Source organism: Scyliorhinus torazame, chromosome 2, assembly GCF_047496885.1.
Source record: "Scyliorhinus torazame isolate Kashiwa2021f chromosome 2, sScyTor2.1, whole genome shotgun sequence".
NCBI lineage: Eukaryota > Metazoa > Chordata > Chondrichthyes > Carcharhiniformes > Scyliorhinidae > Scyliorhinus > Scyliorhinus torazame.
The window spans coordinates 345,097,180-345,123,062 of record NC_092708.1 but is presented as its reverse complement, the minus strand read 5'-3'; the positions used below and the strand labels follow the sequence as shown (position 1 = coordinate 345,123,062).

General features: G+C 47.1%; 1 protein-coding gene across 2 annotated transcripts in view; it reads right to left on the bottom strand.

The window, feature by feature from the left end:
* The window catches only part of LOC140403153 (ribosome quality control complex subunit NEMF), a 112,916-nt gene that overhangs the window by 9,889 nt on the left and 77,144 nt on the right, over nt 1-25,883 (bottom strand). For both annotated transcript variants that reach the window (XM_072490849.1, XM_072490858.1), the window contains exons 23-30: nt 23,762-24,227; nt 22,367-22,418; nt 14,770-14,819; nt 14,117-14,258; nt 4,729-4,806; nt 4,447-4,647; nt 4,274-4,312; nt 1,773-1,879 (exon numbers count right to left, since the gene is read on the bottom strand). In XM_072490849.1, coding sequence (XP_072346950.1) covers nt 1,773-1,879; nt 4,274-4,312; nt 4,447-4,647; nt 4,729-4,806; nt 14,117-14,258; nt 14,770-14,819; nt 22,367-22,418; nt 23,762-24,227 — 1,135 coding nt within the window. The remainder of the gene's footprint in view (nt 1-1,772; nt 1,880-4,273; nt 4,313-4,446; nt 4,648-4,728; nt 4,807-14,116; nt 14,259-14,769; nt 14,820-22,366; nt 22,419-23,761; nt 24,228-25,883) is intronic.

Genomic DNA, 25,883 nt, shown 5'->3' with positions numbered 1-25,883 from the left:
GTTCTTCTTCCTTCCACTACCAAGTGCTAATTCTAATCAAGGGAAAGTTATTCTCAGATCTTTGACAAAACTTTTCTTGGATCATTACAAGAGTACAAAAGCAACAAGTGAAACGTTTCCTTTGGATTTCTCTCCCTTCTAATGTACGAATACAAGTATCTCATCTTTATTTTTATCCTATCTAATTTCTCCACTACCTCCTTTACTGTGATTTTGGCAGCAAATTCTTGTTTAGTGAAGACAGGTGCAAAGTACTCATTCTTCGCCATGCTTGCTACATCTGCAAGATTATCTTCTTTTTGGTCCCTAATTGGCCCCAGTTTTTCTCTGAGTGCACTTTTCCTATTTATACGTATATAAAAAGACACTTGGGGGGGGGAGGGGGTTGTGTTACCTACCGATCTATTCTCATACACTCTCTTGTCCATTAATTTCCTGTTATATCTGTACTTTATGGTTTCAGCTAGATTCTTCACTGCACTGTGAACCTTACATTTATCAAAAGCCTCCCTTTCCAGTTTAATCTTAATTGCTACATCTTTAATCATTCAGAGAGCTCTATCTTTGGATAGCCTTCTTTTCTCACTTGTAGAAATGTCTCTAGTCTTTATTCAAACTACCCCCTCTTTGAAAGATTTCAGTGCTCATTGACAGTCTTACCTGCCAAACTTTAATTCAATTGACTTGGGTCCAATCCTTTTTCAATTTACAGAAATTAGTCCTCCTACAATTGAATATTTTCAGATTTAATTGTTTTCCTTTTCCCATAGCTACTCTAAACCTAATGATATCACGAGTGACTGTATGTTTTTTTGCTGATGTTGGTTTAGGGATTAATGTTGGCCAAGTCGTCAGGGGACTCCCCACTGCTTGAAAAAGAGACCTTTGATAAACGTGCGCCATCTTAATGAAGGCACGTCCGACAATGCTGGAATGCCTCAGTACCATACCGAATTGTCAACCTAGATTATGCACTCTCTGAAATGGGGCTTGAAGCCACAATTTTCTCATTCGGATGAGAACGAATAAAGGAGAGAACCTTAAAAGTGAATTTGATTAATTACAGGTAGAGTGTTCCAAATCCAGCACCCTTAAGGCCAAGACCGGGTGAGAATTTAGATTTTCCAGGATTTTGAGATCAACACTTCACATAGGTTGTCTCTGTAGCACACTCTGTATTGATCACTAATGTCATAAAATAACAAGACTGTAGATCACAGGATGGAATGCTTGAATACTGCAAGTTCTGATAACGATAATGGGAAGAAACAGTGAAAATTTAAAAGAGCTAATTTTCAAAAATCTATTATTCTTACAATGGGGTGATTCTTGCAGAAAAAAAGCATTCACGTGGACTGCAATAATGGGGAGAGAGAGAAACAGCTGATTTCAAATCATTTCACCTGAAAGCGGCTGGGAATGTTGCAATCCAAATGTTCTCGCCAGTGGAACAGGCAGCTTTGTGTGCAGAGAATAGGGAAGGCCGGGGGCGGGGAAAAGATTTTAAATTCTGCCATTGACTCAATCCTGTGAGTATACAACTCTCATTGATTCCATCCTCTGGGATCAGCCCAAGAATGGCCTCTTCATTCCCATGCTTATCCTACTCCAGGAGCAGCATCCAAGGGGAAAATGTTCATCTTTTGGACAATCCCAGTTTTTGAAAGCCAAATTTGAGATACTGCACCTGTACTCACTTATGCATTCCTATATCTTCCTCTTGAACCTTAAATAACTCAAGTAAATTGACAACAGTTTGTAATAAAACTTACTTATAGTTAGTCATGGCCGTGTATGGAGCACAGAAAGGTACAGCGAACAGCAGCACATCATCTGGGTGAGGCTGACCAGTTAGTGAGTTCAGCAACTTCTCACTCTCCTGAAGTAAAACGTAAAGATTTATTAAACTTAATTGCTTCAATTGTCAATTATAAGTTTTCAAAATACACTCTTGTTCTACTCAAATGCAATTATGATAAGCAATTTCCTCCGGCTACTGAATTATTAAACAGCTACTTTTATTTGTAATTCTGGAAGATTATTACGAACAGCAAAATCAAGAATACTTGACTTAATTTCTTCCTCAACCCTTCAACAATTCTAGATTTCTCCAACTCTGATCTCCTGCACATCCTCACTCTCTTTGCCCCAGCATTGTTAGCCTTGCCATCAGTCATCCAGAACAGTCGCTCATTCCTTCCCTAGATCATTCTGCCTCTCATCTTCTCTCTCCTCCTTAAAACTATCTCTTTGGAGGGCAGCACACTGGCGCAGCGGGTTAGGCCTGCTGCCTCACGGCGCTGAGGTCCCAGGTTCGATCCCAGCTCTGGGTCACTGTCTGTGTGGAGTTTGCTCATTCTCCCAGTGTTTGAGAGGGTTTCACCCCCACAACCCAAAGATGTGCAAGGTAGGTGGATTGAACACACTAAATTGCCTCTTAATTGGAAAAAAATTAATTGGGTACACTAAATTTATTTTTAAAAACCTCTTTGGCTACAATTTCTGTCACCCCACCAATTAACTCGTCCTTTGTCACAGGGTCAATTTGCTTCTGTAAAATGCCTTGGTATGTTATTCAGCATTACAAGCACTGTATAAATATTCATGTTATCATTGTTGTCCCAATTTCTTGCATTTAGTGTAGTGAACTGGAGGGAAAAAAAGTACTGATTTTATTAATGCTCAGCGCTTCATAATTAATGTGAAGTTTTATAGGTGTTTGTTGGAGTCATAGTAAAATGTAATGCATAATTAATCCACCTGGGAGCCACATCCTTACAAGGAGAGCAAGTTTCTCTATCCTATTCAAATAAACCACCTAATTGTATGTGAACAGGATTGAGAGACGGGTAAAGTACATCACAGTGAAAGAAGAGCAAGTGAACTGAAAGTGTTGCACGGATTTCCACCTTCACAAGTGCCCATTCTCTGTATTTGACCTTTGACAGTGGGTGTCAGTGGGTTTTGAAACAATTAAGCGCATCACAGCCAAGCCAAAACCTATCCTCGCTCGACTTCCACAAATGTGCATTTTCCATAAGGGTCACTGTACAGTGATCAGGAATGGCAATCTTGGCTAATTATTCTCATCCACACATCTAAAACGCCGAGAGATCCACTGTATCACCGCAGCATTCAATTTGAGATCAGGTAACTGTATAAATGTAATGTTTTAACATTTAGTAACAATTTGGATCAAAATTTAAATCACTATAATTCAACTATTATTTTTGTTTCCCAATTTTTCTAAACTGTATTTTTTTTAATTTAATTTTTCCTTTTTGTTAACATTACAATTCTTTATAAAGTCTCATTATAGCTTTTAAATTCCTAAACAGACCATTTCACAGGTTTCAGTAACTTTAAAAAAGACTGAGTGGCTGAAAACTGTCTACAAGGCCAATTTAAAATTAAAAGACTGGGCTATAGTTGTGGATCAGATCAGAGCAATATGATATACCATTACATGCCAAAACAGTGACTATATTCTTGGATTTACATAATGTGACAAAACAGAAATGGCCTATTTAGCCCAACCAGTTCATTTTGTGATTTATCCTCCATACAAGAAATCACGCTAAAGCATGTGCCTGCCACATTTTCACCCTTTATCAATACCCCATCCAATTTATTTTGGCCCTTGGAATTATTTACTATACTTTTTTGTTTTAATACTATGTGCAAGTGGACACCACTCCTGCCAGCTCCAAATTACTGCTGTATATCAAACAGAAGCAGTCCTGGAACATGGCCACCATTGCCTGCCTCCAACCATTTGAGCAACTGCTCTCGACTCATACTGCTTCTTCCTGTATTAAGAGCTCTTAATCCAATTTGTCCCCTTTCCCTAATGTCATAACTGTTAATCGTCTTCGGCAACTGTTACCTTGTCCATGGCTTTCATCCACTGCATTTCCCTTACCTACTATATCCATCACTTTGTAAAAGAGGTTTTAACAGATTGGCAAGCACAACTTCCCATTCTGAAATCCATATTAGTTGCTTATAATTATTTTATCCTCATCTAGATATTTAGTAATTTCATCTTTAATTAAATATATACATTTTTCCCCACCACAGGATGGTAAATTAATTGCCTTTTGCGCTTATTATGCTAGTCATTCTTCAGTTCCATCTAGTTTCAACAGAATCTATTCTCAACTCACCCCTACGGTGTGTTGCGTACTGAAACACACTGGCAACTTATAGAGGAAGGCAGTTAATAAATACTGATAATTATTTGGAAGCGTTTACTTATTAATAACCAACCAACCTCAGCTGCCTGCAGGTCTTGCTCAGCGTCTTCCTGGTCCTAAACATTAACAAAATAATACAAATATTAAAGGACATCAATTTCTCACTAAAGTATACTCTGCCATTTTTGTTAATTGATTGAATAAAAGTTTTCATAGCATCAATGCTTAAAAACATGCTTCAATGCCTTACTTCTTGGTGAGCTTCTGGAGCAGTCCCCTCTATAGTGACGTCTGCTACATGATGTGTCACAAGGTCAAGATCTTGTTCTTTGTTTTCAACAATAGTCGCTCTGATCAAAGACTGCTGCTTTACCTGCTGTTTTTTAGCAGGTTGGTTTGTTTTGCCCTTTTTTCCTTTCTTAACCTTTTCCTCTTTACTTGGACCTGCTGACTGTATTCAGGTAATACACATTAAAATCCAATCACTAAAGCATTTTTAAATATTATCTGTTTAATGCAAATTTATTCCTACCCCAAGTAATTTCATCATTAATTCACGATCTTCTTCATCTTGATCTTTATATTTTTCTTTCATTTTCTTCAGTTTGGCCTGATTATTAAAAGAGAAAAACACTTTTAGAGGCAGCAGCTTCTCAAAATTCATTTTTACGGGATGTGGGCTTCGCTGCCGAGGCCAGCATTTGTTGTCCATCCCTAATTGCCCTTGAGAAGGTGGTGGTGAGCTGTCTTCTTGAACCGCTGCAGTCCATGTGGTGAGTTCCTGCAGTACATCTTTCAGATGGTACACATGGCTGCTTCTGTGCATCGGTGGTGGAGAGAGTAAATACTTGTGGAAGGGGTGCCAATCAAGCGAGTTGCTTTGTCCTGGATGGCGTCAAGCTTTTTGTGTTGTTGGAGCTGCACTCATCCAGGCAAGTGGAGAGTATTCCATCTCACTCCTGGCTTGTGCCTTGTGGTCAGGCTTTGGGAGTCAGGGGATTCCTTTCTTTTTAAAAAAATATATTTTATTAAAGTTTTCAAACACAATTTTTCCCCCTTACAAATCAACAAAAACGGTAACATGATAACTGATAGTTCACTATTTTATTTAAACAATGTATCTAACAAAATAACACAAAATAGTGGTCCCCCCCCCGCCCCTTCACCCACTCTAGAACAAAAACAATTTACCCCCCCCCCCTCTGGGCTGCTGCTGCTGGCTATCTATTTTCCCCCTAATGTTCCGCTAGATAGTCGAGGAACGGTTGCCACCGCCTGGAGAACCCCTGAGCCAATCCTCTCAGCGCAAACTTCATCCGCTCCAGTTTTATGAACCTTGCCATGTCGTTTATCCAGGCCTCCACGCCGGGGGGGTTTCGCTTCCTTCCACATGAGTAAAATCCTTCGCCGGGCTACTAGGGACGCAAAGGCCACAATAATCGGCCTCTTTCGCCTCCTGCACTCTCGGCTCATCCGCTACCCCAAATATAGCTAACCCCCAACCTGGATTGACCCGGACCTTCACCACCTTAGAGATCACTCCCGCCACTCCCCTCCAATGCCGGACACGACTAAAACATGTGTGTGTGGTTCGCCAGGCTTCCCCCGCACCTCCCGCACCTGTCCTCCACTCCGAAGAACCTGCTCAACCTCGCTCCCGTTAGGTGTGCTCTATGTAGCACCTCAAATTGGACCAGACTAAGCCTGGCACACGAGGAAGAGGAATTTACCCTGCTTAGGGCATCAGCCCACAAACCCTCCTCAATCTCCTCCCTGAGCTCTTCCCATTTTCCTTTCAGTTCTTCTACCAGCTCCTCCCCCTCTTCTCTCATCTCCCGGTATATTTCGGACACTTTGCCCTCCCCGACCCACCCCCCCAAAAGCACTCGATCCTGGATCCCCTGTGTCGGGAGCAGCGGAAATTCCCTCACCGAGTCAGGGGATTCCTAACCTCTGATCTGCTCTTGTAGCCACAATATTTATATGGCTACTCCAATTCAGTTTCTGGTCAATGGTAGGTCCTAAGATGTCGATAGTGGGGGATTGAGTGATGGTAATGCCATTGAATGTCAAGAGACGATTGTTTGATTCTCTCTTATTGGAGATGATCATTGCTAAGCACGAACGTATCTTGCCACTCGTCAGCCCAAGCTTGGATATTATCCAGGTCTTGCTGCATTTGCACGTGGACTGCTTCAGTGTCTGAGGAGTCACGAATGGTGCTGAACATTGTGCAATCAATCATCAGTGTGCAACCACCAGCGAACATTCCATCACTTTACTGATGAATGAGAGTAGACGGATAGGGCAGTAATTGGCCAGGTTGGATTTGTTCTGCGTTTTGCATATAGGGCATACCTGGGCAATTTTCTACATTGCCGGGTAGGTGCCAATGTTGTAGCTCTACTGGAACAGCTTTGCCAGGGGCGTAGCAAGTTCTGGAGCGGACGTCTTCATTACCAATACCGGAATACTGTCAGGGCCCATAGGCTTTGCAGTATCCAGTGCCTTCAACCTTCTCTTGATATCATGTGGAGCGAATCAAATTGGCTGAAGACTGGCACCTGCAATTCTGGGGACCTCTGGAGAAGACAGAAACGGATCATTCATCTCAGCACTTCTGGCTGAAGATTATTGCGAATGCTTCAGCTTTGTTTTTTACACAGATGTGCTCAGCTCCTCCATCATCGAGGGTGGGGATATTTGTGGAGCCCTCTCCTCCAGTGAGTTAATTGTCCACCACCATTCATGGCAGGATGTGGCAGGTCTGCAGAGCTTAAGGGCGACATGGCCGCACAGAGGTTAGCACTGCTGCCTCATGGAGCTGAGGACCCAGATTCAACCCTGGCTCTGGGTCACTGTCCGTGTGGAGTTTGCACATTCTCCCAGTGTCTCACCCCCACAACCCAAAGATGTGCAGGGTAGGTGGATTGGCCATGCTAAATTGCCCCTTAATTGGAAAAAATGAATTGGGTACTCTAAATTTAAAAGAATGGTCCGCAGAGCTTAGATCGGATCCATTGGTTGTGGGATCCCTTAGCTCTGTCTATTACTTCCTGCTGATGTTGTTTGGCATGCAAGTAGTACTATGTTGTAGCTTCACCAGGTTATACCTCCTTTTCCGACATGCCCTGCTGTACTCTTCATTGAACCAGTGTTCATCCCCTGGCTTGGTGATAATGGTAGATTGGAGGATATGCCGAGCCATGAGGTTACAAATTATGGCTGAGTAAAATTCTGCTGCTGCTGATGGCCCACAACGCCTCATGGATGCCCAGTCTGGAGTTGCTTAATCTGTTCTGAATCTATCCCATTTAGCACGATGATAGTGCCACACAAGATGGACGGTATCCTCCACAAGATGGACGGTATCCTCAAGGTGAAGACGGGACTTCATCTCCACAAGGACTGTGTGGTGGTCACTCCTACTGACACTGTCATGGACAGATGCATCTGCGGCAGGCAGATTAGTGAGGATGAGGTCTTTCCCTCTTGTTCGTTTCCTCACCACCTGTATCTGATGATGTGGAGATGCCGGCATTGGACTGGGGTGAGCACAGTAAGAAGTCTTACAACACCAGGTTAAAGTCCAACAGGTTTGTTTCAAACACTAGCTTTCGGAGCCCGGCCCCCTCCTCAGGTGAATCTGAATCTGTATCTGAAACTAAGCATCACTATTTCCCCTTGACTAAAACGCAAATACAGTGTCACTGTCATTTGCCTCAGTACCAATTCTTAACGGCCAAGGAAGGCGAGTGGCAATTTTCACCTGATCATCAGAAAATGATAAATGTAACCAAGTTATTTCTAATTTATACTTTTTTTTTTTTAATGGTGAGGTAATGGAACTCTTTTCATTTCAAGGCATCCAGTGTCACCAATAACATCATTTGGCAAGATAGATCATAGCCAAATTTAGATTAAAACTCCCTTTACTCCCCTCTAGCAATATGCTTCAATCTCAACGCAAGTACGCTTTTTAAAAAAATTCTCCAAATCCTAAACTGTGGCCTCAGTGTGAAAATTAGTGTCAAGCTAAATGACCAAGTTGGGCTTCTGCCCACTAAGAATTGGACTGATCAGCCAAATTCATCTCACATTGGACCCTACAATCAACAGAGTGAAGATACTTTCATCCCATTTGCCTGGATTAGATATGAACTCATATGGCAGAAGTGAAAGTCAGATTCTAAACCATGGCCGCCCACTTCCTCCATAAACATGGCTTGATTTTATAAAATTAGTCAGGGACTAAAGAAACTGGGCCCTCTGTTTTTTTTCCCCCGAATGGAATCCTCTGGAGAACATTCAGTCTGAGAATCTCTCAAAACAGTAAGTAACCATCACAGCTACAGAATCAGATGGCTTGAAATCAAATATTAAAAATAAAGAGTGAATAAAGAATCAGGCAACAAAACACAGTGAGCTGAAGAACAGCAGCACCAATGCAAGAAAATGAAAGAAATGGATGGCCTCTGCATTCAGAATTTACAAAACTTGAATACAAAAAGAGGAAAGTTAAAAAGTATACCCGAATTCAGTGTAGATATCAGTCCTTGCAAGTGTTACATGCCCCCACTTGGGCTCAAATGACTAAATCAAGGGTGTGGAGCCTTGTGGCTTGTGGAACAGACCAAACCATGTTAATACAAGTTGTTGATAGATAACGGATGAAAGTACAACATGTTTCAGACAAGAGAAATATCCCATTTGAATGTTTGCAATCATTCCAATTAACAGTTTTTGTTAGGTATTTTAATGTGCGTGTGCGTGGTATTCATTCAGTGGTTCAGTGGTATTGTCCATTGAATCCCTCCAGCGCAGGAGGGCATTTGGCCCATTGCGTCTGCACCAACCTTTGAAAGAGCACCCAGTCTAGGCCCACTTGCCCTCCCTATCACCCCACCTAACCAACACATCTTTGGACGGGAGGGGGCAATTTTAGCATGGCCAATCCGCCTAACCTGGACATCTTTGGGACTTTGGGAGGAAACTGGAGCTCCTGGAGGAAACTCACACAGATACGGGGAGAATGTGCAAACTCCACAGTCACCCAAGGCTGGAATCGAACCCAGTTCCCTGGTACTCCACGGCAGCAGTGCCAAGCTTTGCGCACATGAAGTTGCAGACAGCCTGAGTGAGGCAGCGAGAGTAGGGATTGAAAATTGGTCATTTGGAGCTGGGTGGTAATTCGGTGCAGAATGGGAGGAGGTGCTTTTTCCTTTTTTGTTTTGTTTTCTTTCTTTGTGCTTTGTAACTGTTAATCTGCAGGGAGAGCATCCTGGGAAGGCAAATAATACAAAGACCTACCTCAGGTATCTCCAGCGATAAGTGAAGGTAAGAGTTTAATAAATTTTCTTTAGAAATTTAATTGGGTGATAGAAATGTCGTTCAGTGGAGTTAAATGCTGCACTTGTGAGATGTGGGAGATCCTTGACGCTTCCAGCGTCTCGGCAGACTACATCTGCAGGAGGTGCACCCAATTGCAACTCCTCACAGACCGCATGGATAGGTTGGAGCAGCAGCTGGTTGCACTTAGGAGCATGAAGGTGGCGGAAAGTGTCATAGACAGGAGTTTTAGTGATGTGATGACACCCAAGGTTCAGGCAGATAGATGGGTGACCGTTAGAAGGGGCAGGCAGTCAGTGCAGGAATCCCCTGTGGTCGTCCCCCTCTCTAACAAGTATACAGTTTTTGATACCGTTTGGGAGGATGGCCTATCAGGGCATAACAGCAGCAGCAGACAGAGCAGTGGCACCACGAGAGCAATAGCTATAGAGGACTCTATAGTTAGGCGTACAGATAGGCGCTTCTGTGGACATGAAAGAGACTCCAAGATGGCATGCTGCCTCTCTGGAGCCAGGATGTCGCTGAACGGGCAGAAAGCATTGTGAAGGGAGAGGGTGAATAGCCAGTGGTCGTGGTAGACATAGGTACTAATGACATAGGTAGGAAGAGCGATGAGGTCCTGCAGAATGAGTTCAGGGAGTTAGGCAGTAAGCTAAAAAGCAGGACCTCTAGGGTTGTAATCTCAGGATTACTCCCTGTACCACGTGCTAGTGAGGCTAGAAATAGGAGGATAGTGCATCTAAATATGTGGCTAAACTGGTGGGGTAGGAGGGAGAGTTTCAGATTTTTGGACCATTGGGATCTCTTGCAGGGCAGGTGGGGCCAGTACAAGAAGGACTTGCATCCAAACTGGAGGGACACTAATATCCTGGCTGGGAGGCTTGCCAGAATCACTCGGGAAGATTTAAACTAGTCTGGCAGGGGGATGGGAAACAGAGCGTTGGCTTAATAGGTGTAATAACTGAAGGGGAAAAAGAGAACAAGAATAAGAGAACAACAACATCACCCAGTCTGCTCAAACGCAGTGGTCTGAAGTGTATTTGTTTCAGCACCAGAAGTATAGCAGGTAAGGCAGATGAACTTAGAGCACTGATTAGGTGCTAGGAACTATGATGTTGTGGCTATCACAGAAACGTGATTAAAGGGCAGGATTGGCAGCTGAACATTGAAGAATAGATGCTTCAGGAGAGAAAGAGGGGCTGTAAAAGGGGTGGGGGAGTAGCATTACTGGTTGAGGAAAATATTATAGCCGTACTGTGGGAGGACACCTCGGAGCGCTCATACAATGAGGCAATCTGGGTAGTGCTCCCCAACTGCCAGCGAGAGACACGAGGAGCAAATAGATAGAGATTTTGAATAGGTGCAAAAGTAACAGGGTTGTTGTGGTAGGGGATTTTAACTTCCCCTATATTGACTGGGACTCACTTATTGCTAGGGGTTTGGATGGGGCAGTTTGTAAGGTGTATCCAGGAAGGCTTCTTGATGCAATATGTAGATAGTCCAACGAGGGAAGGGGCAGTACTGGACCTGGTATTGGGGAATGAACGTGGACAGGTGGTTGAAGTTTCACTAGCGGAACCTTTTGGGAGTAGTGGCCACAATTCCATAAGTTTTAGGGTACTTTTGGATAGGGATGAGGGTAACCCTCACGTTAAGGTGCTAAACTGGAGAAAGTCAAATTACAATAACATTAGACAGGAATTGAAGAATTTGGATTGGGTGCGGCTGTTGGGAGGGTGAATCAACATCAGACATGTGGGAATCTTTCAAGTGACAGTTTATTAGGGTTCAGGAAAGTCATGTTCCTGAGAGAACGAAGGATAAATGTTGGAAGTTTAGGGAGCCTTGGATAACGAGGGATAATGTAAACCTCGTCATAAAGAGAAAGGAGGCTTTTGTCTAGAAGGGTAGGGACAGTCAAAACCCTTGAGGAGTATAAAGTAGAAGGTACTTAAGCGGGAAATTAGGAGGAATTAAGAGGGCTAGGAGGGGGTCATGAAAAGTCCTTGGCAAATAGGAATAAGGTGAATATGTAAAAAGCAAGAGAGTGGCCAGGGAAAAGATTGGACCACTTAAGGACAATGGAGGGAATCTATGTGTTGAGCCAGAGGAAATGGGAAAGGTACTAAATGAGTACTTTGCATCGGTGTTCACCAAAGAAAAGGACTTTGTGGAAGATGATTCTTGGGTAGGGTGTGTGGATAGTCTGGATCATATTGACATAAAAAAGGTGGTATTGGGTGTTTTAAAAGACATTAAGGTAGATATGTCTCATGGGCCTGATGGAATTTGCCCCAGAATACTGAGGGAAGCAAGGGAGGAAATTTCTGGGACCTTGACTGACGTCTTTATATCCTCATTGGCTATAGGCGAGGTCCCAGAGGACTGGAGAATAGCTAATGTGGTACCGCTGTTTAAGAAAGGTAGCAGGGATAATCCAGGAAACCATAGGCCGGTGAGCCACACGTCGTTTGTAGGTAAATTATTGGAGAGAATTCTCAGGGACAGGATTTATACCCATTTTGAACCAAATGGACTCATTAGTGATAGACAGCATGGTTTTGTTAAGGGGAGGTTGTGCCTCACTAACTTGATCGAGTTTTTTGAGGAGGTGATAAAGATGATTGATGAGGGACGGCGCTGAGGACCCGGGTTCAAATCCCGGCCTTGGGTCACTATCCATGTGGAGTTTGCACATTCACCCCCACAACCCAAAGATGTGCTGGTTAGGTGGAATGGCCACACTAAACTGCCCCTTAATCGGAAAATAATAATAATTGGGTACTCCAAATGTTTTTTTAAAAAGATGATTGATGAGGGGAGGGCGGTTGATGTTATTTACGTGGACTTTAGTAAAGCCTTTGACAAGGTGCCTCATGACAGACTAGTACAAAAGATGAAGTTACAAGGGGTCAGACGTGAGATGGCAAGATGGATACAGAACTGGCTTGGTCACAGAACGCAGAGGGTAGCAGTAGAAGGGCGTTTTTCTGAATGGAAGGTGGTGACTAGTGGTGTTCCACAGGGATCGGTGCTGGGGCCTCTGTTGTTTGTAGTATACGTAAACGATTTGGAGGAAAATATAGCTGGTCTGATTAATAAGTTTGTGGGTGACATCAAGGTTGGCAGATAGTATTGAGGATTGTCAGAGGATACAGCAGGACATAGATAGTTTGGAGATTTGGGCAGAGAAATGGCAAATGGAGTTTAATCCGGACAAATGTGAGGTAATGCATTTTGGTAGGTCTAACAGACAGGGGAAATATACAGTAAATAGCAAAACTCTTAGGAATATAGAAAGTCAGAGAGATCTGGGCGTACAGGTCCACAGATCTTTGAAAGTGACAACACAAGTGGACAAGGTAGTCAAGAAAGCATATGGAATGTTTGCTTTCATTGGACGGGGCATTGAGTATAAAAGCTGGCAAGTCATGCTACAGTTGTATCGAACGTTGATACGGCCGCACTTGGAATATTGCGCACAATTCTGGTCGCCACACTACCAGATGGATGTGGAGGCTTTGGAGAGGGTGCAGAGGAGGTTTACCAGGTTGCCTGGTCTGAAGGGTGTTAGCTATGCGGAGAGGCTGAATAGACTCGGATTGTTTTCATTAGAACGACGGAGATTGAGGGGTGACCGGATAGAGGTCTGCAAACTCTTTCCCAGGGTGGAGGGGACAGTCACTAGGGGGCATAGGTTTAAGGTCCAGTGGGGCAACATTCGGAGATGTGCGAGGCAAGTTTTCACACAGAGGGTGGTGAGTGCCTGGAACTCGCTGCCAGGGGTGGTTGTGGAAGCAGATACATTAACGGCGTTCAAAAGGCTAACCACTGGGCCTCCATGCTGCGTCATTGGACTCGTAATCCCAAGACCCAGGGTTATGCTCTGGGGACGCGGGTTTGAACCCCAACATGGCAGATGGTGAAATTTGAATTCAGTAAAAATATATCTAGAATTAAAAGCCTAATGATGACTATTAAACGATTGTTGATAGTCATAAAAAAGCATCTGATTCACTAATGTCTTTTAGGGAAGGAAATCTGCCATCCTTACCTGGTCTGGCCTACATGTGACTCCAGACCCACAGCAATGTGGTTGGCTCTTAAAAGCCCTCTGGAGTTGAAAGGAAATTCGGGATGGGCAATAAATGCAGGCACACGTATAGCACAATAGAATTTTTAAAAAATCACATTGAAGTTCTGCAGGTAAAAATCAGATACTATGTGTCAATTCACGTTGCAAAAAAACTAACAAAACAAAACTATTAAGATCTCAGCTCCATTATAAGAGAAAAATACACAGCATGCATGGCTACATCTAAAAACAGAAGTGCAGATCTTTCCTAACTTCCATGATGCTGATTGGCCTGATGTTGCATTTTGAACATTTTCTATTTCTATTTGAGATTTCCAGCATTTGCAGTTTGACTTAATGTCTTCAATTATACAGCAAAAGTACTGGATGATTCTTATCCAATTGGATAATTCTGACAGCATATAAACAACCCCCAGTTACTGGAAAATAATTTAGTATTTACGACAGAACACATAAATCCATCTCCTCCCATTACCTTTTGTCCTCTTTTCAAAGGCTGCTGCGAAGATGGAAATTTTTTAGCATCCAGTTCTTCGACAGATGGTGTTTTCTTGACTTCAGATTGAATTGTTAATTCTGAGTCTTCAGTTTCAGGCTTTCTCTTTTTCTTAATTTCTCTGAAACACAAAAAGAAATTCCTCCCATCACCCACATAAAAACACCGAGTAGGGAAACTCATGTAGTACAAACATTAACCAGTCACTAAACATTCTACTTAATCCGATCAACAACTCCAACATTTTTTTTCCCCCACTTTTTAATTCCTGCTAAATAAATACGGTTTCTGTTCCGAGTGAAGATAAAGAGGAGCAAAATCATTAAGTCTTTAGGATACAAAGAAGCTCCAATACGATACTTCCCTTGGAATATCGCTCCTTATGAACAAAGGCAATTAGATAACCCATGGCTGAAGTAATCAGCATGATCAACCAAGACTGTGAAGCAAAGGATTACTTAATTCATCATAATTATTTTGTGAAAAACCAGACAAAATAGTCACAAGCTATGTTGTCCTATCACTAAGCCATCATAACAATAATTCTGAAAACATGGATGTTCTCTCAGCAACCGTAGAGTATAATACTAAATAATAACTTGTTTATTTTAATAGTTCTAAATGATACCTACTTCCTCTCTTTGGCTGTTAGGTGTTTCCGACTTTGTGGTTTCCCATCATCCTGCAAGAAGGAATGGATTTGCTTAATTCACAACTGATGTTCTAAAGCTCTACAATATTACAAATGTAGCATGACATAGGAGAGACATTACAAAAGTGGCAATATCATGGCCAGTATAAAACAGAAAACATTTTTAATTACAATTTTAAACGAAAACCCATGAGAGTCTGAGAAAAATGTGATTTTTTTTCCATTGTTAAAAAATTAACTAGAGTTCTTCCTCACTCCTTTCTCCTGCCCAAGTACCCTGTGCCTAGTCTATACAAATGCTGTCCGCAGATCAAAAGTTTCATTGGTGCATATATTATTCAGCAAAATTAACAGTTTCTAAGCACTCTCCCCCAAGGGAAAGTACGGAATAGGGCAGCTGAAATATTGGACGTGCGCACAATAACATGGTGGTAAAATAGGCCTGCAGCAGGGGCTGATTTATAATAAAACACAACATGCCGGAGCGCAGAGCCCCCAGAGGCAGGGGCTCCAAAATGCTGTTTCTCTGAATCATATTGCTCATAGCCAATTAGGTTCAGACAAATATTGAAAATGCACCAACAATTGAAAAGTCAGTCACTATTCCCAACCAACCACAGATGAGAGGACAGGACTTATCTGATCCGTTGTAACTCTCGATTCTATGGCTCTATGGAGACATTCACAAGTTCAGAACTACATTGCAAATACTGCATGTGGCCAAGTGTCTCCACATTCAGTAGCATTAGTGTGGAATCATGGAAGACCCAGTCCATAGTGCCTGATGTGGCCGTTGGCGGCCACCGTTCGGGTATCGAAACAGAGCACACGAGTTGGAACAGCTGTCATGTGGGCGGGCTGAAGTTTCAGGTGCACACCTGTAAATCCAAGCCCACGGTGGAACCAGGATCGCAGGTGATTTAACGCCCTCTATCTGATCACACCCCTCACATCCATTGTCCTTCCTTCACTCCAATTCCCGCTCCTTAACCCACCCATAAGCTCATTCAGACCCATCCACCCCCTCTTCACATAGATCCTCCCTCCCTCCCTCATTCAACACAAATCTTTCCTTCACCCCCCCCACCCCCCTCCTCCACTGACCCTCTCCTTCACCCCCCCCGTCCCTCTCCTTCACCGCCCCCCCCCCGTCCCTCTCCTTCACACCCCCCCGTCCCTCTCCTTCACCGCCCCCCCCCGTCCCTCTCCTTCACACCCCCCCCCCGTCCCTCTCCTTCACACACCCCCCCCCCCCGTCCCTCTCCTTCACCGCCCCCCCCCGTCCCTCTCCTTCACACCCCCCCCCCCCCGTCCCTCTCCTTCACACACCCCCCCCCCGTCCCTCTCCTTCACCGCCCCCCCCCGTCCCTCTCCTTCACACCCCCCCGTCCCTCTCCTTCACCGCCCCCCCCCGTCCCTCTCCTTCACACCCCCCCCCCGTCCCTCTCCTTCACACACCCCCCCCCCCGTCCCTCTCCTTCACCGTACCCCCCCCCCCCCGTCCCTCTCCTTCACCGCACCCCCCCCGTCCCTCTCCTTCACCCCAACCCCGTCCCGCTCCTTCACCCACCCGTCCCCCTCCTTCACCCACCCGTCCCCCTCCTTCACCCCCCCCGGTGTCCCCCTCCTTCACCCCGCCCGTCCCCCTCCTTCACCCCCCCGTCCCCCTCCTTCACCCCCCCCGGTGTCCCCCTCCTTCACCCCGCCCGTCCCCCTCCTTCACCCCCCCGTCCCCCTCCTTCACCCCGCCCGTCCCCCTCCTTCACCCCCCCGTCCCCCTCCTTCACCCCGCCCGTCCCCCTCCTTCACCCCCCCGTCCCCCTCCTTCACCCCCCCGTCCCCCTCCTTCACCCCCCCGTCCCCCTCCTTCACCCCCCCGTCCCCCTCCTTCACCCCCCCCGCGTCCCCCTCCTTCACCCCCCCGCGTCCCCCTCCTTCACCCCCCCCGCGTCCCCCTCCTTCACCCCCCCCCGCGTCCCCCTCCTTCACCCCCCCCCGCGTCCCCCTCCTTCACCCCCCCCCGCGTCCCCCTCCTTCACCCCCCCCCACGTCCCCCTCCTTCACCCCCCCCCACGTCCCCCTCCTTCACCCCCCCCCACGTCCCCCTCCTTCACCCCCCCCACGTCCCCCTCCTTCACCCCCCCCCCACGTCCCCCTCCTTCAACCCCCCCCCGCATCCCCCTCCTTCACCCCCCCCCCGCGTCCCCCTCCTTCACCCCCCCCGCGTCCCCCTCCTTCAACCCCCCCCGCGTCCCCCTCCTTCACCCCCCCCCGCGTCCCCCTCCTTCACCCCCCCCCGCGTCCCCCTCCTTCACCCCCCCCCGCGTCCCCCTCCTTCACCCCCCCGCGTCCCCCTCCTTCACCCCCCCGCGTCCCCCTCCTCCCCCCCTTCACCCCCCCGCGTCCCCCTCCTCCCCCCCTTCACCCCCCCGCGTCCCCCTCCTCCCCCCCTTCACCCCCCCGCGTCCCCCTCCTCCCCCCCCTCCCCCCCCTTCACCCCCCCGCGTCCCCCCCTTCACCCCCCCCCGCGTCCCCCCCTTCACCCCCCCGCGTCCCCCTCCTTCACCCCCCCCGTGTCCCCCTCCTTCACCCCCCCCCCCGTGTCCCCCTCCTTCACCCCCCCCCGTGTCCCCCTCCTTCACCCCCCCCCCGTGTCCCCCTCCTTCACCCCCCCCTTCACCCTCCCCTCCCCCTTCACCCCCCCCCTCCCCCTTCACCCCCTCCTTCACACCCCCTTCCAACCCCCCTCCCCTTCACCCCCCCTCCCCCTCCCCCCCCTTCACCCTCCCCTCCCCCTTCACCCCCCCCTCCCCCTTCACCCCCCCCCCCCCCCCGAGTCCCCCTCCTTCACACCCCCTTCCAACCCCCCTCCCCTTCACCCCCCCTCCCCCTCCCCCCCCCCCCCGAGTCCCCCTCCTTCAACCCCCCTTCACCCCCCCCGCATCGCCCTCCTTCACCCCCCCGCGTCCCCCTCCCTCACCCCCCCCGCGTCCCCCTCCTTCACCCCCCCCGCGTCCCCCTCCTTCACCCCCCCCGCGTCCCCCTCCTTCACCCCCCCCCACGTCCCCCTCCTTCACCCCCCGTCGCGTCCCCCTCCTTCACCCCCCCGCGTCCCCCTCCTTCACCCCCCGTCGCGTCCCCCTCCTTCACCCCCCGTCGCGTCCCCCTCCTTCACCCCCCGTCGCGTCCCCCTCCTTCACCCCCCCCGCGTCCCCCTCCTTCACCCCCCGTCGCGTCCCCCTCCTTCACCCCCCCCCGCGTCCCCCTCCTTCACCCCCCCCGTCCCCCTCCTTCACCCCCCCCCGTCCCCCTCCTTCACCCCCCCCCCGTCCCCCTCCTTCACCCCCCCCGCGTCCCCCTCCTTCACCCCCCCCCGCGTCCCCCTCCTTCACCCCCCCCCGCGTCCCCCTCCTTCACCCCCCCCCCGCGTCCCCCTCCTTCACCCCCCCCCGCGTCCCCCTCCTTCACCCCCCCCACGTCCCCCTCCTTCACCCCCCCCGCGTCCCCCTCCTTCACCATCCCCCCCCCTCCTTCACCCACCCCCCCCCCCTCCTTCATCCCCCCGTCCCCCTCCTTCATCCCCCCCGTCCCCCTCCTTCACCCCCCCCGTCCCCCTCCTTCATCCCCCCCGTCCCCCTCCTTCACCCCCCCCCCGTCCCCCTCCTTCACCCCCCCCCCGTCCCCCTCCTTCACCCCCCCCGTCCCCCTCCTTCACCCCCCCCGTCCCCCTCCTTCACCCCCCCCGTCCCCCTCCTTCACCCCCACCCTCCTTCCACTTCACCCGCCCGCCCCTCCCCTTCACCACCCTGCCCCTCCCCTTCACCACCCCTTCCCCCTCCTTCACCACCCCTACCCACTCCTTCACACCCCCGTCCCTCTCCTTCACACCCCCGCCCCTCTCCTTCACACCCCCGCCCCTCTCCTTCACACCCCCCGTCCCTCTCCTTCACCCCCCCCCGTCCCTCTCCTTCACCTCCCCCCCCGTCCCTCTCCTTCACCCCCCCCCCGTCCGTCCCTCTCCTTCACCCCCCCCCGTCCCTCTCCTTCACCCCCCCCCCCGTCCCTCTCCTTCACCCCCCCCCGTCCCTCTCCTTCACCCCCCCCCGTCCCTTTCTTTCACCCTCCCTTCCCCCTCCTTCACCACCCCTTACCCACCCCGTCCCCCTCCTTCACCCCCCTGATCCCCTCCTTCACCCACCCATAACCTCATTCAGACCTATCCCCCCCTTCACATAGATCCTCCCTCCCTCATTCAACCCAAATCTTTCCTTCACCCCCCCATCCCCCTCTTTCACCCCCCTATCCCCCTCCTACATCCCCCCGTCCCTCTCCTTCACCCCCCCTCCCTCTCCTTCACACACCCCCCCCCCATCCCTCTCCTTCACCCCCCTCCCTCTCCTTCACCCCCTCTCCCTCTCCTTCACACCCCCCCCCTCCCCTCTCCTTCACCCCACCCTCCCTCTCCTTCACACACACCCCCCCCCGTCCCTCTCCTTCACCCCTCCCGTCCCTCTCCTTCACCCCCCCGTCCCTTTCCTTCACCCTCCCTTTCCCCTCCTTCACCACCCCTTCCCCACCCCGTCCCCCTCCTTCAAACCCCATCCCTTTCCTTCACCCTCCAGTCCCCCTCCTTCACTTTCCCGCCCCCCTCCTTCACCTACCCATAACCTCATTCAGCCCCATTCTCCCCTCCATCATACATAGATCCTCTCTCCCTCCTTCAACCCAAATCTTTCCTTCACCCCCCATTCCCCTCCTTCACCCCCCCGACCCCCTCCTTCACCACCCCCGTCCACCTCCTTCACCCCCCCGACCCCCTCCTTCACCCCCCCAACCCCCTCCTTCACCCCCCAACCCCCTCCTTCACCCCCCCATCCCCCTCCTCACCCCCCATCTTCTCCTTTTCTCCCATCTCCCTCCTTCACCCCCAATGCGTCCCTCCTACACCCATGCCCCCCTCCTTCTCCCACCATGCCTCCTCCTTCTCCCACCATGCCTCCTCCTTCTCCCACCATGCCCCCCTCCTCCCACCATGCCCCCCTCATTCTCCCACCATGCCCCCGGCCTTCTCCCACCATGCCCCCCTCCTTATCCCATCATGCCCCGCTCCTTCACCTCTGTCCTTCATATTCTCCCCTCCTCCCAACATTCCCTTGTAGGGAAACGCTTAGTGGGGGAGTGGAAATGAGAGAGTGCCTGTTTGTATCCAGGCTCCTCTAACAGAGAGAGATGATCCTGACAGCATCCTCCATTCAGGGAGGTGACCCCTGGCAATGTTATGCAGTTGGCTACTGGAATTATTCAAGGGGCAACCGCAATTGCAGTACGCGTGGCATACAGAGTGCACCACCAGCTCACCGGGAGAGAGAAGCACATTCTGCAGGTAAATCCCTCACTTTAACACTGAGGCAAAGCCAAGACAGTCCACTTTAAGCCTGCATAAGGGGCTGGTTTAGCACAGGGCTAAAGAGCTGGCTTTTAAAGCAGACCAAGGCAGGCCAGCAGCACGGTTCAATTCCCATACCAGCCTCCCCGAACAGGCGCCGGAATGTGGCGACTAGGGGCTTTTCGATTAACGTCATTTCTTCCTTTGTGTTATTGCAAGCAGGGGCAAATGAAGGCAATGGCCTCTTTATAGAATCTCAGTATCAGGGCTACGATCTCTTTAGGCTTCACAACTTAATAAATATTTTATTATGGCTCGGTAATTCATGTTTTTAATAGGCTTGAATTACATAATTAAACTGTTGTATAATGAATTTCTAGCTAAGTTAAAGACTAATGATTCAAGGTTTGAAATATAATGCCAACCAGCACAATATTTTTCATTTAAAAAGCATAGTTTTACTGGCGTTTAATACATGAGAAAACAACGTAATAGAAGATTGAGAAATTATATGACCATCACATTTTCTTAGAACTACTGCACCTCATAATTTCCAACTATTCCACAGAGAGGCTGAATAGACTCGGACTGTTTTCATGAGAACAACGGAGATTAAGGGGCGATCTGACTGAGGTCTACAAGATTACGAGGGGCATGGGTAGAGTGGATGGGCAGGCACTCTTTCCCAGGGTGGAGGGATCAGTCACTAGAGGGCATAGGTTTAAGGTCCGTGGGGGCAACATTTAAAGGAGATGTGCGAGGCAGGGTTTTTTTTATAAACACTGAGGGTGGTGAGTGCCTGGAACACGCTGCCAGGGGAGGTTGTGGAAACAGATACATTAATGGCATTCAAAAGGCATTGACAAATAAATGGATGGGATGGGTAGAGGGATACAGCACTAGGAAGTGCTGAGGGTTTTGGCCAACATGGTATCATGACTGGTACAGGCCTGTTCCTGTGCTGTACTGTTCTTTGGAGAAAGGGAGAGAGAGAGAAAGTCTGTTTGGGGGTGGAGGGTGTGCTCGGGGAAGAGTAAGTGATGGGGAAGAGAGCATGTGTGCAAGGAGTAGGAGGGGAAAGAAAATGTGTGCGAGGGGTGAAGAGAGAATTTGTGCGAGGGATGGGGGAGAGCGTGTGCGAGGGATGGGAGGAAAGTTAAGTGTGCGCAAGGGCAGGGGAAAAGGGAGCATGTGCAAGGGATGGGGGGAAATGCGTGTGCGCGAGGGGTGAGGAAGAAAGAATATGTGGGCGGGGGAATAAGAGTGTGTGCGCGGGAAGTGGGCTTCGACCTTCAGATACCAGGATTTTGGGCAAAATGAAGCTGAGCACAGGCCTGTAAATCCATCTCTGCCCTCAGGTCCACACTCAGCTAATGGGTCCTGCAATGGGATTGCAAAATTGGATTTTATATTGGAGTCCAACATTTAAAACCAGCCCAGATTATAGGTTGGAAGTCTCATGTTGGAACAAGGCAAAAGGAGCTCTATGCTGTACCTTTAGATAGGTTTTATGACCCAAATGTGCTTGTTCCTGAAATTGGAAAAGCATTCAATTCTATGGTATTAATATTTTACACTTCATGAAAGGAAATCATCCAAAATACTAGTTTGAGAGAGGGAATCAGTGCTTTCAAAAATCAGTGTTTTGTTAGTTTCTTTGTTGAGTACCTGGAAAATTTAGATTTTTTAAAAAATAGACTGTACATTTGTGCTGTTGTACTGTATGCATTAAATACATTTCAAATTTTTGCTTTTAATTTTTGGGGTCATTAAAATGAGGAACAAGTCATTTCATTTTAGAAATATCTGTCAGAAACAACTCTCAGAGGAAGGTGGGATGAATAGCAAAGTTACCGGTGTCCTAAAAATGCAAGATAACCACATCCCCAGAAGTAAAGTTTAAATCATTTTAATTCTGTATACAATATTAGCATTTTTGAGTCCTTTCTGAAGGAAACTACCAATTTAATACCAATTTGCGCAGGTATTAATAAAACTGAAACACAAACTCAATTTGTTTAAGAATCTCACAGATTGTAGAATCAGTCAGTCTGAGCTGCATTCAAATCTAGATCCCAGTGGTTAAAAAAAGGCATTCTAACTCACTGCAACACCAAAACAGAGTGAAACACGATTTTTAAAAATACTTCATTAACACTTATGCATCCGAAGTTAAACTAAAATATTTTACCCAAACTTCTTCAATTGGTTCTTTAATAGTTGTAGTCTGCATCTGCAAAGGTCTGTTGAAAATAAGATATAAAATATTTAAATAATCGGATTTATTTGATCACTATAACTCTTTCATCGTCCTATAATGGATGGCTTAGATAAAATATGCTTGAATAATTTATCTTTTAAAAATCGAAACAAACCTTTAGCTTACTGACACCTTGAAAAGAAAGTTACATGAAATGCGAACTTGGCGTTTTCCCACTTACAAAGAAGCCCGTTGTGACAATACGTACTCAAATTGCATCAGTAGACCATCTCTCTGGCAGTATTTTGTATTCTGGAAACTGGCAATTTTAATTTGGTGATTCCGTTTGTGCATATCACAGTTGAAATGTCTTTTTTATAGTTAACTGGCTCCTTTGATTTAAAAAAATCCAAAATATTCTTCAGGGAAGTAATGGCAAATGGACACCAAACCTATTGGCTAAAACAGTGTTACCATAGCCACACCTATGACTAATCAGCATTTGCTAATGAATAACATTGCTTTAATCAGCAGTTAAACAGAATTGGAATTATCACGTGCCTCCACATCCAACACACAGATTATGGTGCAATTTAGTTGAGTAAGTGTATGTTTTAAGTATTGGGCCAGTGTTACCAGTGGGATAGATACCAATTATTTATGGCAAAAACAAAACCAACTTTACCAGATATATTGAATGGTATAAGTGTGCCGCGTTTGATCTGGTTCATGAATGGGTCAGCCTGGCTCAATTTGACATACATTCACCTCTAAAGCCAGCAGGTTGTGGGTTCAAGGAGCATTATAAAACAGAACGTGATACCAGTCCACAGAAGACATTATGAGGGAAGATGGTCAAAAAGCTAGTCAAGGGAGTATGTTTCAGGGCTGTCTTAATGGAGGAAAGCAAGGTCAAGTGGCAGAGAGGTTTGCGGGGGAAAATCCAGTCCTTCGGCCCAACCACCCAAAGGCAAGGCCACCAATGAAATCAGGGAATGTTCAAGAGACCAGAATTAGAGGAGTGCAGATGTTTCAGAGCTGGAGAAGATTACACAGGTAATGAAGGAGGCAAGGCCATTGAGAGATTTGTCAGGATTTGGTGCATTATTCTGCTACCTCTGAAAACCAGGAAGATCCTATGAAGACATGGGACAGAACAAGTCGCTAGATAATCTGGAAATGGTTCTGTTTGTTGCCTGGAAATGCTACAAATTTGACCCAGTGTTAGAAGAACAAATGAAATCATTCTTGAAATGTTAAGGAAATAAGGTTTCAACCCGAGAGCTACCTGAAACACAGAAGTCAAAAAAGTGAGAAAAAAGGAGCAGGAGCCCTAAAATTGTAACCACCTTTATATGACCTAAAGCAAATTTAAATAAAAATTACCTCTTTGACTGAAGATGTGACAAATCAATAGATGTGTCAGGATAACTAAATTCTACATTATCTTTTTCATCATAACCTTCCTCAACCTTCTGGGCATCTCCGGAATCTTTCAGATCAGATTCCCTTTCATCTGGTTTGTCGGATTCATCTTCAGCACTGTCCTGTTGACCCTCTGCAACTTCTTGCACCTCTGCAGACTGGTTGTTTTCAGGTACTGTACTGGTGTCTTCAACATCATCACTACTACTCTCATCATTATCCTGTTGATCCTCTGCAACCCTTTGCACATTTTCAGGTTCGTTGTTTTCAGTTTCTGTACTGGTCTCTTCACTGTCATCACTACTGCTCTCATCATAGTTCTGCTGATCTTCTGCAACCCCTTGTGCCTCTTCAGACTGCTGGTTTTCAGCTTCTGTACCAGTATCTTTATTTTCATCGCTACTACTTCCATCATTGTCTGATTGGGCTGAACACAATAATTTATTACATAAATCCTTAAATCATAATCATATATAATATTAATTGAGCAACTCACATATTGGAAAGGAAGCTAAAAAAATTAGACAATCATTTCTGTCGCTATGTGTGATTTTCCACAAAAGTAAAACATGTATCAATACAATTAAGTTAAACTATTATAGTTACATAATGGAAGCCTCTTCTATTCGAGTAAAGCAGTAAAAATAGTGTTTCTGCTTTCTGGTCATAATTGAAAAAGCTTATAATTTTATCAAAAGACAGTTTACTCTCCTGTAAAGTGATAGCATCAAATGAAGGTGATTCACTAAATGGTACTTCTATTCTTTGAGAATCCCCCATTAATTTAAGGAAAGAAACATAGAAAATAGGAGCAGGAGAAGGCTCTTCGGCCCTTCGAGCCTGCTCCACCATTCATTATGTTCATGATTGATCATCCACCTCAGATGCCTAATCCCACCTTCCCCCATATTCTTTGATCCCTTTTGCCCGAATTGCTATATCTAACTGTTTCTTGAAAACATACAATGTTTTGGCCTCAACTACTTCCTGTAGTAACCAATTCCACAGGCCGATCATGCTCTGGGTGAAGAAACCTCTCCTCATCTCTGTCCTAAATGGTCTACCCCATATCCTCAGACTGGTTTGGGACACACTCACCATCAGGAAGATCCTCCTTGCATCTACCCTGTCTAGTCCTGTTAGAATTTTATAGGTTTCTATGAGATCCTCCCTCATTCTTCGGAAATCCAGCAAATACAATTCTAACCAATTCAATCTCTCCTCATACAACAGTCCCACCATTCCAGGAATCAGTCTGGTAAACCTTTGCTGCACTCTCTCTAGAGTAAGAACATCCTTCCTCAGATAAGGAGACCAAAACTGCACACAATATTCCAGGTGTGGCCTCACCAAGGCCCTGTATAATTCCAGCAAGACATCCCTGCTCCTTACTCAAAACCTCGCGTGATGAAGGCCAACATGCCATTTGCCTTCTTTACCGCCTGCCGTACCTTCATGCTTACCTTCAGTGATTGGTGTACGAGGACACCAAGGTCACATTCCCCTCTCCTAATTTATAACAGTCTGCCGTCTCGTTTTTACTACCAAAGTGGATAACCACACATTTCTCAAAAATTATACTGCATCTCCCATTCATTTGCCCACTCACTCAACTTGTACAAATCACACTGAAGGACCTCTGCATTCTCCTCACAGCTAACCCTCCCACCCAACTTGGTGTCATCTGTAAATTTGGAGATATTACATTTTGTTCCCTCATTTAAATCATTAATATATATTGTGAATAGCTGGGGCCCAACACCAATCCCTGAGGTACCCCACTAATCACTGCCTGCCAATTTGAAAAAGACCTATTAATTCCTACTCTTTGTTTCCCGTCTGCCATCCATCTCAATACACTACCCCTAATCACAAAAGCTTGAATTTTACACAGTAATCTCTTATGTGGGACTTTGTCAAAAGCCTTCTGAAAGTCCAAATATACTACTTCCACTGGCTCCCCTTTTTCAACTCTACTAGTTACATCCTCGAAGAATTCCAGTAGATTGGTCAAGCATAATTTCCCCATCATAAATCCATGCTGACTCTGTCCTATCCTGCCACTATTTTCTAAGTGCTCTGC